General features: G+C 35.6%; 1 protein-coding gene across 2 annotated transcripts; it reads left to right on the top strand.

Annotated features, from left to right (window-relative positions):
• The first annotated feature begins 187 nt into the window (after positions 1–187).
• On the top strand, positions 188–13,457 carry LOC139696311 (interleukin enhancer-binding factor 2 homolog). 2 transcript variants are annotated; one of them, XM_071595020.1, is made up of 9 exons: positions 188–228; positions 517–706; positions 2,307–2,435; positions 2,670–2,838; positions 5,126–5,309; positions 7,650–7,770; positions 9,503–9,614; positions 10,267–10,440; positions 12,125–13,457. In XM_071595020.1, exons 1-9 carry the CDS (start codon positions 200–202, stop codon positions 12,328–12,330), a joined length of 1,314 nt encoding a protein of 437 aa, XP_071451121.1. In that variant the 5' UTR covers positions 188–199; the 3' UTR covers positions 12,331–13,457. The 2 variants fall into 2 exon arrangements, with proteins under 2 accessions (XP_071451121.1, XP_071451122.1); XM_071595021.1 differs by having other exon boundaries at positions 210–228; positions 513–706.
• Positions 13,458–15,151: the final 1,694 nt, after the last annotated feature.

The raw sequence follows: 15,151 nt of genomic DNA, 5'->3' as shown, positions 1-15,151 counted from the left end.
ATTACGTCAAACTTGAATCGAAGATGAATGCGACATACTCTAATTCAACTCTGGGCGCGTTTGCTCCAAAATCAAATAACGATATTGATTCCATCAATTAGTTTATATAAAGGACAGGAGATGGCACAGCTTCCTACGCGTCTGACAAAAGTGTAATGATTTTTGCAGCGACGCCATATTGTTTAGTTGGTTTCGTTGCATGGTAGTAGCCGGCGTAAGTTGTTTAAGGTAAATAAAGGTAAATTGAATGGGATCGTGTGAGTGTGATTACAATGAAATCCTAGACATTCTACATATTTCCTGTATGTGACTTACTTATTTCCAAAATAAGCTAGTCTCTATAGTTACTCGAGAGTGGAGAATGTATTGAAATGTTTCACTTAAATTATTGCAGTCTTGAAAATACTGACTTATTAGTTGAAGTTGCAGCATTTGAATTTTATCTATCGTTGTTCAATACATGAATTTAACAATTTAAGGTATTGCTTATATGTTGACATTTTTCTTGTCAGAAAGAATGGCTGCTATGAAAATGGTGCGAGGAAGAGGAGGACGTGGAGGGGTAGGTGTGGGAGTTGGGCGAGGAGGAATTGGCAGACCATTTAAAGTCAAGTCGTTTGTTCCAAGACTTCCATTTGATTTAGCCATCTGCGAGTCTACATTTCCTAGGGTAAAACCCCCTCTGGATGATGCTGCTTTTACACAGGTAAAGGTGCAGCGTGAGAAATGTAAGAGTATTCCACGAAACGTTACCGTGATTGTTTACACCCAGCCACAGGAATGGATTTGCCATTCCTCCCTTGAAAATGATACAAAATTTCAGCCTTGACCAAAAATGTTCTCATCATGAATCTTACACACACTAAACCGGGCTATACAAAAAAATTTCATACATTTGAAATACTATATTGTTCACTAATTTATGCTAGTACAATTTGTACGGATATATTTGTGTGTGCAGGTCTGCAGCATTAATACCGATTTCTAGATAATGCTCTATTTATCTTGGCCTAAGTGTAGGATGTCGTGTAATCTGGATTTTAATTTATTTACTTGTAATTGCAGTAGTATATTGCAATGAAAACATTCCCATAAAACTATTGCAGGATGATTGTTTATTGTTTTTAATATAAGGCCGAATCAATTGTTAGTTCTAGATTATAGACTGGATGTTCCAAATAGTGTGTTAATTTGAAAATGGTATAGAACTTGAGGACGAGAGGCATAGCTGCGCATTCATAGTATAACGTCATGTTTGGGTTTTTACTAAGTGGAATAACCGTACACTCAGCAGCGCTCTAACTTTTGTTTTATTAGTCCATGCGGAGACAATGGAAATGGAGTCTTCCATGATATCCTTGAAGTTAATAAATGTTAATTACCTACCCAAATGAAGTAAAAACAATTTGTTTTCCCTAATCAGGAATGAAGTCTTCCACCTGTATCCAGTAGGTGTAATAGTAAAGTTTGCCCTGGAATTTGATTTTTCACCCACCCAAAAGTAATCTTTCTACTCACCGATTGTGGTGTTGCTGTTTTTAATATTTTTCAGTGATGACAGGCAGTACAAAAATGCTTTCTTCAAATTATATAACAAATTTCACCATGCAAACATTATGGAAAATATGATGAAAATGTTCCTTGTTTAATGTAGGAGGAAATTATACCAAAAACAAACTCTTTTTGCTGTTTTTGTGTGACTATTAAATGAACAAAAGTTCCAAATTGTGAAAGACTGATTTGAAAGCAAGTACAGTGGTATTGAATAATGTAAACACCAATGTACCACTATTAATAAATTATTAAAAACTTTAATTATCAGCATTTAATGTTAGCCTTTAATTATTAAAATGGATTCCTCCATTTGATGCCTATATTGTTCTCAAAAATACAATGAATAAATTATTTCCAATCACAAATCCCAAAATATTAATGTGTGTTATATGATGTTTGTTATAATATATTTCAATCTGTGATTTCCTGTAAGTTTCCTAACAATAAATGTTATGCTATAGGATATTACGAAGCTTTTACAAGCTTTTTAAAATGGTTGTTAAGTTATGATACCTTTATCAAAAGCAATGTTCAAGGACATCCATGATGTAACTTAAGCTTTTCACTTGAATATGAAATCTTTATGCACTTCAGTCATTTCATCAGTTATATTTCCCATCACTTCTATCAATGGAACATTTTAACCCACTTGATGGATATGCATAAATGCCAACCTAATTGGGTGGCAAACTCATTTTGTGCAGCAATAGTGGCAGAGATTCATTGAAATATAAATGACTCAATTTTTTCAGGCTCTAATTAAACGGAATACTGACCTGACACCAACACCCCAAGAGCAGACATCAATATCAAATTTAGTGACCAAGATCCAGTCTGTGATGGATAACCTTATTGTGGCCTCTGGAAACTTCGATGCATGTGTAAGTAGATAAATTGTAACAGTTTGTATCTCTTGTAGTAATTACTCATATTTTAGCCAAACTTAATAATTTAATGTGTTGATTAAAGTGTGTGTGCCTTTTTCGTTAAAATGCATTTTTAATTATTAGGGATTTCTCCTATATTGCTCGTTAGGCTAATTTTTAGGTAACTTATTTGATAAATTTCATGAATTTTCTTTAGTTCAATTAATGGATTTTCTCTCTTGACCATAGCAATTGGAAGAAGTGAGGCAAGTGGGGTCTTACAAGAAAGGAACGATGGTTGCTGGACATAATGTTGCAGACATTGTTGTCATATTGAAGACTCTTCCAACGAGAGAGGCTGTTGATGCCCTGGCGGCAATTGTTCTCAACACGTTGCTGGAGCAACATCCAGGGGAACGTATGTATCGCAGTTGGTTTCTTGGCTTTTCTTCAATGGAGATAATATTGCATTCACTATTCCTGTGTGGAAGTTTTGATCTCGTGAATCATTAATGCATGGAACTAAACACAATAACGTACGTACGCAGAAGTATTCCTATGAATATCTTTTGCCAATTATTTGATGAAATATGATGGTTTTAAAATACTTTCATCTCTATTTGCGTTAAGTGAGATACATGTGGTAAGAATGGATTGAATTTATGATAAAAGCAAGATATGATTGTTGAAATTGTTTGGGCTATGAGAAATATTAATTGAAAGTAAAAGTATAGGACTGAATAGCAATTTTATCTTTTTGCCTTTATAACAGCAGAGTAGTGGTGATGGCTGGACAAATAAGATCATATTAAAGATTTTTATGGCTAAATTTTGCATGTGCCATTCTACAAAGTGTTCTATTAGAAAACAGTTGAAATCACTATCATTACAAATTTTAGCATTCATTTTATTTTGCCATGATTTTGATGCAATGCACTTTGGTCAGAAATATAGCAAAATAAGGAAATCAAATAAACTATTATTTGAGTTTAATGAGATGTTATCTTAATAGCTGTGATCTCATTAGTAATTCTCTATTTGAAGTGCAACAGCTGCCGCCTTGCTAATCATCAACAATGGATTATTTCGAAATTCAAAAGCAGAAATAATGGGATATGATTACATTGTAAGGGATCAAAAATTCTTGGGATGTGCAGAAAATGTCTTACATCAAGGGAAAATTATAACTACACTGGTGTAATAGTGAGGTTTAACATATCTCTATTTAAATTAGTACAGGAATTGGGGACTGCAGTTTGCAAGCTGGTTTAAATAAATGTTCTGGAATGGATTGTCATACATTAGACAAGCCTTCATTGAAATAATGAAATATGCATGCTTAAAAACTATTCTCCCTGCATTACACAAAAGCCTGTGCAAATAATTCTTTTACTTCCTACCCTTCACCAATAGGCTACCTTGAATGTAGGTTAACATAATGCCGAAGATGTTAGAATTGGAAAGAGGAAGTGAAAGGGAAGAGAAATTAATGATTGCAATTCCCGAATAATATTCATGTAAAGTCATTTTTGAGTACACCTTTCCCAGTACATCAACAACCTCATGAAAACAGTGAGGTAGCAAATGATGCCAAGCATGAAATGTTGGTAAAATCATGTGTAATTCATGTTTGGAAAGGATTTTTTTCAATTTTTCAAGTGAAATATGCTAAACAGAATAAGAAAATTTAATGCTTTAAACAAACTTTGTCTCCAGTCCCATGGCAATTGGTCTGTGATTGCATAGGTTATAAGCTAACGAAAATCATCCTCCATGAAAAAATGTAATTTTGCATAATACTTGCCATTGAAAAACAATGTTTACCAATAAAAAGAGACGTTTCAGGCGTGATATGGTGGAATATCATGATTAATTAAAAATAGCAATTTTCCACAAAAATAAAATTTAATGCGACCGGTTTCAATGTTACTACATCATCATCAGGTGATAGTTAAACCTCAGAGTCCAGTATATATATGATTAAAGGCAAGTAAGGGGAGGGTGGAGGAAAAGAGGGGAAGAGGGGGGAAGGTGGAAGGCAGAATGGATATATGATTAAAGGCAAGTAAGGGGAGGGTGGAGGAAAAGAGGGGAAGAGGGGGGAAGGTGGAAGGCAGAATGGCCTTCTGGCCATTCTGCCTTCCACCTTCCCCCCTCTTCCCCTCTTTTCCTCCACCCTCCCCTTACTTGCCTTTAATCATATATATACTGGACTCTGAGGTTTAACTATCACCTGATGATGATGTAGTAACATTGAAACCGGTCGCATTAAATTTTATTTTTGTGGAAAATTGCTATTTTTAATTAATGTTTACCAAGTCCAAGAGGGCTTCCTAACCTCCCTTTCCCTCCCTTCCCAACCTCCCTTTCTTGAAATCTTATTTTCTTCCTGGTGTTCATGTAACTGTTCTTTTAAAGTGCAGTCCTATTACAATAATATTGTTTGTAAGACAAGACCTGTACATACCACAGGTCTTACTTCCTCACACTGTTTCTAAATTAAATTCTGAGGACTATATTGTCTTGATGAAATCCCGAACGAATGGAATCTACCACTTTTGGTTACCCATAGAAGGGTTATCCTTACATTCATTACATCCAGCATTCAATAACTGTCCTAATGAGATTTTTTATTGGTATGATATTGTTGAAATTAGGCCAGCGAATACGGAGGTCATTGAAGTATGTTTTCCTTCCTCCTGCAGCCATCACCATGACTACAAACGAAAGAGGATTTGAGATAAGTGAAAGCCCTGGGGAAAATACCGGAGCAGGCTGCCGTGTACGTGTGCTGGTCACCACTGTTCATCACAACATGAGGAAATTGGATCCTGACCTCCACCTTGATCACAAAATATTGCAGAGTCACCTGGCTGCCATACGGCATAGGTGAGCACCGTGATATAGTAGATGTTGAAGCTACAGATAGCCACAAAGTATGCCCCAAAACTAGTGGTCAATGAGTCCATTGCTACAATGGCTTTGCTCTTGTCTGTTGAAAAGACATCCTGGCATGGGTGCACTTGATGGTGTGCATTATTAAGCAAGCCATCATGGGCAAGTCTAAGATACCATGTTGATGAACTTTTCAGCATGTGGAGTTTCGCTTATAAAAAAAATGTAGTTTTTGTAGGTCGTTTTTTCTGGTATCATTTTCTGATGAAATCATTAGTATTTGTGCTGTATATTACATACATAAAATCTGTGTCATATCCGAATATTAGAAAGTCAGTTAGGATTCAACATATTCCATCAAGTCCAAAAAGTCAGTTGTTACTGTCGAGTCTAGAGATCATAGCAGTATGCATCATGGGAAGTTATGAACCTGGAAATAAGTCAAAGAACTGAGATCCCATAATCGTAAAGTACCTAGATATCTGGAGGCTCACGAAACAAGGAAACAATGTCATCAATTTCAAATGCATGGACTTTTGAAACAAAAAGATATATTTTATTAAACTTGTGCCAAAGGTGTAAATTCAGTAAAAGATTTCAATTTTTCTGCTCAAAAGGTGTTTATGGTGCACAAGTTAATTCTTGAATAATTTTATGCATTTTTATGTGTATGCATGTTTTCCAAAGATAGTATGGTTAAACAGTCTCCATTTGTTGGAAAATATAGAATGTCTCATAAATCAGACTAATGGTTTATTAGGATGAGGTTTTACTGTATAAGTCGACCTCAATGTGAATTACTTTATTGTAATGTGATTTTACCATGAAAACTAATGCCTAAAAATAATGTATAGTCCATTAAATTGATTTTCAATCTTTAAAATCAAATTTTGACAATTTAGAAATACTACCTTGATCAAAAATTTCCTGGAATTTATTCAGAAAATTAAAAATACAAGTTTATTCATCTAAATCTATATTGTCCCCTTCAAAGTAATCCCCATCGACTGCAACACACTTATGCCAGCGCTTAATCCAATCCTCGAAACATTTTTTATATTCGGTTTTCGGTATGTCCATCAGTGCTTCCTGCGATTTTTCCATTACTTCCTCTCGGCTGCTAAAACGCGTTCCCCGTAATGGTTTTTTAACTCGATTGAACAGAAAGAAGTCACAGGGAGCCAAATCAGGTGAATTCGGTGGCTGTTGGATGGTATTTGTTGCATTTTTCGTCAAAAAATTACGAATAATGATAGCACTGTGCGACGGTGCGTTATCATGGTGCAAAATCCACGAGTTTTCTGCCCACATTTCTGGTCTCTTTCGGCGAATTGCTTCACGCAAACGTCTCATAACGCCCAAATAATACTCTTTGTTTACTGTCTGGCCTTCTGGCAAAAATTCATGATGCACTACACCGTTGTAATCCATGAAAACCGTCAGCATTGCCTTCTTTTTTGACTGAAAACGACGTGGTTTTTTTGGTCTCGGCTCATTTGGTGAACGCCATTCACTTGCCTGATGTCTGGATTGCGTGTCGTACTCATAAACCCACGTCTCGTCTCCAGTAATGATCCTTTTGATGAATGTGGGATCGGATTCAGCCTCGCAAATCATGTCTTTTGCGACGTCAACACGGTCTCTTTTTTGCATGAAATTGAGGTCTTTTGGCACCAACTTTGCTGCTACACGACGGAAACCCAAATCATTAACCACAATGTCTTGGGCGGATCCATAGGCAATGTTCAAGTCCTCCGCTATTTCTCTGATGGTTAATTTGCGGTTATTGACCAACATTTCTTTTACTTTATCAATTTTTTCACCGACTTTCGATGTCGATGGTCTGCCACTGCGTTCATCATCTTCGATTGACTCACGACCACTTCTGAACCGCTCGTGCCACTGGTAAACGACCGTTTTCTTTAGAGAATCATTGCCGAAACACTTTTCCAACATTTCCAACATCCGTGCGCCACTAAATCCGTTTTTACGCAAAATTTAATACAAGTTCGTTGTTGCAAATTTAAATCCATTTCTGCAATTGTAAAAAATCGCCAACACACACAGAGATAGATGTACTCTTGGCTACGTAACTTTTGCAAATGTCAAGTTATGACACTAAGATTTAAAGGGAATATCAACAACAGATGTACCAATTTAACAAAAAAAACAGAACTCAAATCGGAACGATGGGAGCGCCACACGGTGTTTATTCCGGGAACTTTTTGATCAAGGTAGTATGCATACTCATGCTCAATTCAAGTTATTTCTCCTTCAATTTTTTTCGTAATCATTATGGATGTGCTAACCGCTGGTTTTAATTTTTTATTTCAGTCGGTGGTTTGAAGAAAATGGGAACCATTCTCCAATCAAGGTACTCATCCGCCTTCTTCGTGACCTACGCAATCGTTTTGAAGGTCTAGAACCCCTCTCGCCTTGGATGCTGGACCTTCTGGTATGTTATTTTCAATTATTGGATACCTCTATGGCCTAGTACAATTTCTTTTTTCAAATAATATCAAGGTTTTCATAGCCTGAAGAATGCAGACGAAATCTGTCTTTAGACTCGTCATTTAGGCACCTAAATCGCTCAGATTTAGGGATGATGACATCTTGAAGGTTGTCCAAACCCGTTAGGCAGCAAGAGGGCTCGAATTTAGACTCGTATTTCGGCTCCCATTCCTAGGACACAAGAAGTGTATCCTAAATATGCCATATTGCAACCCCATAGTTCTGAGTACTAGAAGCAAGACAACTAGCAGAAGAATAATTGCCATGGTGGGATTGTATTATACATGTTGGTTGCAACTACGTTGGTTATTTCTTTGAGAGATTTCACTTTAACTCGTTGAAAAAATAAAGGGCTTCAGAGCTCTCCTTAGGGCAAGAGAAATTTGGTGCCTTCCGCATGGATGTAGTTAAATTCTTATATTAATTTTATTTGATCGAGCAATTGGATACAGATGTTTGAAATGTAGAGGTAAGAATATATTTCGTTATTTGATGCTTCATTTCATGACTAAGGGCATGGTCTTTGTCATCGTGTTTGTATTCATGCCTCCTTTGTCTGCTTGTTAAATCGTATTTTGAGTGTATAAATATTACAGACAGTAATCTTCAAGCAATATGTTGTGTTTAGAGAGTATAAGCATTTAGTAATGCCCTTAGTAAAATAATAGCTGTCTGCACGGAGTAATATAGCCAACAAAAATGAAGAACTGCCAACAAAGACTAATTTTAGGATAAATATTGAATTGATACTAAGCTTAACTTATAAATATGAAAGCTTTTGCAAGAAAAGTACGCATTAATAAAAATGAGCTACGTATGACCCAAAGCATATTTTAAAACAATTACTGCCTAGGATTAATGGCCGCATAATTACCCTGGAGTAAAATACCATATAATAAGATAAGTTTAAAATTATTTAAATGTAATACGATCTGACCTATTAATGAAAGCAAAAAATAAAAAATGGGTTATCTATAAATATAATCCAAGAAGAGAAAATGAAAACAAAACTGGAACTAAAAATCGCCCAAGTTTATTGATTAAAAAAAAGAAATGGAACACGGTGATAAAAGACTGCCGAATGAATTGTGAAGTGATCTCAGAATCACGCAAAAACCATTATGCAACTACACGAAAATGTTTGCATAAGCTATCTCAAATATCCAAACATTTACTTTCAGACATCGTCTGTTAATTGCTTATTCTTAGCTACATAGATGGCAGTACTACTACATGGGATGTCCAAACTCAAGCTATATTTTCATTAGGCACCTAAAAGCATGCTCCCTAATGCCTAAACAAGTTTGAATGCAACTGAAATTTAACAGGGGATCAGTTTAACTTTCTTTTTGCCTTACATAGTTTATCATAATAGTATTTTCTTCTAAATGTGTAAGCCTTATGTCTATTTAGTTATTTGGTTTTAATTATGATGGTAAGTAATTGATTTGAAATTGGTTTTATGGCATAGATCTTCATATCTTATAATGATTATGTACTTGTATTTTGCATATTTCTACCTCTTACTCATTATTGTACCTTTCTACCTTGTAATGTAATTCATTGCATGCCTTTCTTTTAAGCATAGTAATTATATTGTGTGTTGTATGTTTCTAATTATTAACACTTCAATTACTTCAGTAACTGTTGCAAACTTATTCTTATCTCAATTTCAGGCTCATAATGCTATTATGAACAATCCAAGTCGGCAAGCCTTGCCCATCAACCAAGCATTCCGTAGAGTTCTTCAGCTTCTTGCTGCTGGTCTCTTCCTCCCAGGTTCTGCTGGTGAGTTTGTTTTCATCATTTGTCTCCTGGCACTGTGAGTGCTGTTGGTCTATGTCTATGAGTCTAATCTATGACAAAAGTCAATGCTGGACTGTTCTTAACTTGGTGCATTTTTGAACCATGGAATGCAAAGATTTTATAATGGATTATGTCAAATTCCAATGAGGAAAGGGAGGCTGGCTCTAAGATAATATTTTCATTAGTTGTTGGGGGGGAGAGGGGATGCCAATGTAAATATTGTAATTCAGTGGGTGGTCAAGAAGAAGGTTTTGGGAGAGGCAGTTCACCAAGTACTTGTATTTATTACTTGGTAATGGCATAAATTTACAATGAGGCTGATGTTGCTACCTCTGATAAGTTTATGAATAATAAAGAAATTAAGTATAAGAAGGATGAATCTTGGGTGTAATTTTGTGTTATTTTTACAAAGATGAAAAAAAGCACCGGCATTATAGAGATGAGTCTGCAATGTTTTACTCTTCCCTTTGGAACAGAATTTTGACTTCATGAATACTTATCGCCTCTGGAATCTTTCATGTTATCTCAAAATGCAAATTCCATTAACGAGGTTCTTCATTGGTTTAGTGGTATAAATGTTTAAGTACCATTTGAAATGTGATAAATTAACCTGATTCTTTTTCTTGTTATAAAGGAATAAGTGATCCCTGTGAAGGAGGAAACATCCGAGTCCACACGGCCATGACTTTGGAGCAGCAGGACATGGTGTGCTTGACTGCCCAAACTCTTCTTAGAGTTCTAGCCCATGGAGGGCACAGGCACCTTTTAGGAATGGCGGAAGGTGGACCTGCTGGTGGTGATCCTGCAAGTAAGTTGCATTATCAACTCTGTTTTATTCTGAGGCTTAGTTTTTGGCCGGTGTCATATACTAAATGTTGAATAGGTCCTACTCCTTTCAGGGTGAAATGATGCTGCTACCTTCTTTCTTATTTCATTTTGGTTAAATGACAAATTGTTGCTTTGATTGGTGAGGTAGTGTGTGTCCTGGGATTTCACAGTACCCTAGCTTGAAACGCATTAGTGGTAGGTTTCACTCCCATGTTGAGTGTATGTCCAATGCTGTAATGGTATTTCTCAGATATTGAGCCTTGAAACTTTTAGATCCTTCATTGAGAGTTGATTTATGCTACCTCTCTCCATTCCCAGAACCGCCATTTGCATCCACATAACCTACGAATACTTAATAGAGAAAACCAAATATTGGTCACGTTCCATAATACCATAGTTCCATGAAACAATGCTTCTGCGATTGTAGTCCCCCATTTCTGAAACCTAAGTATTGGGAAAAAGTTTAGGTTAACTGTTTTTTTTAATTTCTGCGCTACATATTTCAATTGCTGCTATTCCGCAAATCAAATTAAGCAATAAAATCTAATTATTTTTAACTTAAGCTGAGCAGGCCATTTTAACATAGAAAATTGTACTTAGCAAATTGTCTTACATGTATGAGGGTCTAAATAATTGTCATAAAAAAACCACTTTTGGAATGATATCGACATTGCTCATATGCCTAGAGTATTTAGACCATGCAATAAATACTATCATAGAAATGGTGTGCAATATTTGTTTAGGCGCTTGTACATACCAATTCAAGAAAGTGAAAACCCTTAGTGAGCATTGTTGTGGCAATATATCACAGCATGAAACAATCTAGGAACTTTAAGTGGCTTTAAAAATTGTAAAAAAACATACATATATAAAAATATATCATCAATAATGTCTGGTAGATACTTCAATAAACCACCATAAAATATTAACGAGCGTTGCTCCCATCTATTAGAAGTTGTTTAACTATAAACACATTATTGTTATTACTTTTTATTTGCCCAGAAATCATAATAAAAATATTCCTGGTGCTCATAGCTACGAAATATTTGGCACAAACCCATCAACATTGACTGTAACATGCGCATGAAATATCAATTTAGAAAAATCATTGATCATTAATGTGAACTAGACTGTGACCATTGCTATTAACTAAGGGTGTGAACTTACTGTACAGGAATATTGTTGAGATATAGGTCTTTTGAGTAGAACATATTACGTTGTAGATATCTTTTTAATTTATGCCTGAATGCAGTAGTTATCTGAGTAAGTAGTTTGTTGTGTAATCTGATGCCCATTCCATTGGCTCCTAATTTCGATGCTTAAGTACATATATTCCCATAATGGATGTTGTGCCTTCCTCTGGTGTAATGATGATGATTGGCGGAGTTAAGAGAATAGTTGCCAATGTTATTTATTGTACACTATTTTGTATATTGTTATAACATAACAAAGAAATAATCTTTGAATATTGAAATTGGGTGAGAATAATACCCAATTGTAGCCTGTTCTATCTACTGTGTGAATATTTTTTGCGCAAATATACATCTCTATAAATCCTTCTTTACTTTTTGCTGACAATATGTGAAACAAGATGGGGGAGGTGATATTCGGGGCTATAGGATACTTGCTGAAAACTTATGGCTAAAAATATTTTCTCTTTCCAGGTGTTGCGACTGTTATGTCAGTTTGGGATGGTGTTGTGGTTACGCCATTGGACAAAGCTTACGAAAAACCCCCGGAGAAAAAGGATGGCGATGGTGATGATGGGGATGTTGGTTGCCATGATGACATGGACTCGGAAGGTGCTGTGGGGGAGAGTGTGGGGGGGATGAACATGACAGAGGAAGCAATGGAAACAATGGACAATTAAATCCACATTATAGATGAAATTCATTCAAAAACTTTATTTCATCATGAGCAATCAACCTCTTGAAGAGGCATACTTCTCATCCTAACTTCACCATGATCATCAAGCTGGTGCTTAGAGTCTTTAAATCAGACTCCTGTGATGTCTATGGTAGTTACTTCTGAGGAACTGAATAGGTTTGAGGAGCACAAGGTCATTAGTGAAATGTGTGGATTCAGCCATTGGATCCTCAAAAGACTAAATAAGTTCTCACTGCCAGTCGCAGTGTCATCATGTCTTGCTCTGGAGCACTCAGTTACCCTTTTTATTGCTTAAAGGGAAATATATTTTTTCTAGTTATTAGAAATCAACCACCGTTACGATTCTTTTCCGTTCTGTATTATCTGCATAATTTGTTTAAAAGATATTTGTTGTGACGTGAAACCTTTAAAATGGCTGTTTCTTCTTCTTTTAATGCATATGTTTTAAATATTTCCTCTTACAAAGATTATGATGTTACAGTTATAATTAATTATTATAACCTGTCTATGGCTTGAATGAATTGTGTGTGTGTGTTCAGTTTATTGTGCTAATGATTGGCCATTTTAATGTTGTGTGACGGTAAAGTTATGTTATTTTGACTTCATTGTACACTGCGACAACATTGCCTAGCTAAGAATTTCTGTGTTTATGTGAAGTTTTTTCATGATGTCTTTTCAATATGTATATTTGCCTATAAAATTAATTCAGAAAACATACATGTGTGTTTCATTAGTGGTGATCATTCTTGGTTAAGAAGTTTTATTGATTTGCAGTTATTCATATTCCATTATTATCATATATTGAATTTTTTATCTGAAGTTTGATTGAATTTGATTATTATGAAACGCATGTAAATTCACATGTTTCAACAATTAGTTCATGTTATTTGTTGGACTTTTTTTATTGAGTTTATTTGAGCGAATGTCATATTAGATGTGTTACCTTTCTGTGGAAGTTGTATTCATTTTTACTGTCCAAAGAATGCCAGGGAGTGTACTTTTAACTGGCTGTGCAGTCCTCATTATTAAAGTATTATATTTGAAATTTCTCATTTGAGCTAGCAATTTTTCCTCTAGCTGAGCTAGTGGAAGTGATAAAATAAAAAACATTTTCTGTGGGAATTGAGAATTTCCATGCAGATGAAATGTGTGTGTTGTTATTTAAATGCAGGGTAATTCGTATTCCTTTCCTGCTATTTGCTTGTGTGCATTGTGGCTGTGTTAAAATGAATAATCAGTTTTTTATCCAAAAATCAGATTCATTTTCCCTGAACGAACTACCTCCCAGAATCTTATGAATTCACTTTTTTGTCTTTGAATTGCACTCGCCAGCCTCTACCCTTATCATGTGTACATTACTTTCCACTTCCATGGCCCCCTGATTCTAAACATTCTCATTTAAACCTATCTTTTTATGCATTCTTAATGTTGGTTGGACTTCTACTATTTTTTTAATTCAATATATCTTACTGTTCTCTGTTAATTGAACCCATCTTGAAAATCTTCGTATCAATGACCAAATTCATTTTCTAAAACACTTTCTCCTTGCTAAAAGGAAATTGAATATTTTGGTTGCTAAAAAGCCCTGAAAAATTATTATTTTTTCACTTTCCACTGACTACGTATGCAGCATTTCACATTCAAATATGCCCCCAGGAAACAATGCTGAAAATAATAACTTTTGTCTGATGCTTGGAAAGTATACTATTAACTCTGCAAGCTTTCATGCTGAATCTACTTCTGACAAATATATGTTTGATTACCAGGGAGACTTGCTATTAGTGTAAGCGATTACCATTCCTCCGAGGAAATGATCTTGCTAAGTAATATTTTTGTTAACGGCCTTCCTTTCTATCTCTCCTTTTCATAGCTAAACCAGCTCAAATTTTCCACGTCAGGGAATGCCACATACATGGGGGGTAAGATAAGTACCCACCCTGACCTAGAGATGGCGGTATTTGCTTGAAAATATCACTATTAGCAAGTATGCAATCTATTTGTTTGGCAGTCATCAATAGTGAACGTTTTCAGTGATTTTGTGAACATGGAGAAAAATGGTCACATTGTTATGTGATGCAATACTTCTATTTGAAAGGCCTCAGCTGAACCAATATGAAAGCTGAACTGGATTCTACTCCGGGTGAGTCTGGTCCTTCGTTTGCAAAAGTAAAATAATGGGTAGCGGAGTTAAAATGAGGCTGTACAAGCTGTGAACAGTGAAACGATGACTTCTGGACTTGAGAAAGCTGTGTGGTGGATGGGTGCCACGTTTGCTCACACTCGAGCAAAACCAGTGTCGTGAAGATGTTTCAATTGAGTGTTTAGCAAAGTTTCACGGCAGAATTAAGCAGGGCTCAACAAAGCAGAATTGTTGAGCCGTTTCATAACTAGGGTTGAAACTTGGGTCCATGTACTTCACACCCACGACAAAATAACAGACAAAACAATGGATTCAAAAGGGAGAACTGACTCCAAAGAAGGTGAAGACTGCTTCATCTGCAGGCAAGGTCATGGTGTCGGTGTTTTGGGATGCGTATGGGATAATTTTCATTGACTATCTTGATAAAGGAAAAACTATCAACAGTGAGTATTATGAGTGCTTATTGGAACGTTTAAGCGAAGAAATCAAGCAAAAGCGGCCGCATTTGGCTAAGAAGAAAGTATTGTTTCATCAAGACAATGCAACAGCTTACAAATCTGTTATTGCAATCACCAAAATTCATGAATTAAAGTAAATTTCTACCTCATGCACCCTATTCGTCAGATTTAACATAAAAAATGAGGAAATGGTAAAAATATCACGG

This window comes from Hetaerina americana, unplaced genomic scaffold, assembly GCF_022747635.1.
Source record: "Hetaerina americana unplaced genomic scaffold, ioHetAmer1.1.p SCAF_7, whole genome shotgun sequence".
Classification (NCBI taxonomy): Eukaryota; Metazoa; Arthropoda; class Insecta; order Odonata; family Calopterygidae; genus Hetaerina; species Hetaerina americana.
The sequence above is the reverse complement of the archived record's forward strand: the minus strand, read 5'-3'. Positions and strand labels throughout refer to the sequence as shown.

Excerpts from the sequence above, each read along its gene's own strand:
- LOC139696311 (XM_071595020.1), top strand. The coding sequence starts at position 200 with ATGGTAGTAGCCGGCGTAAGTTGTTTAAG. Across the intron at positions 2,839-5,125 it reads GGAGCAACATCCAGGGGAAC|CCATCACCATGACTACAAAC; the intron begins GTATGTATCGCA and ends TTCCTCCTGCAG. Across the intron at positions 5,310-7,649 it reads CTGGCTGCCATACGGCATAG|TCGGTGGTTTGAAGAAAATG; the intron begins GTGAGCACCGTG and ends TTTTTATTTCAG.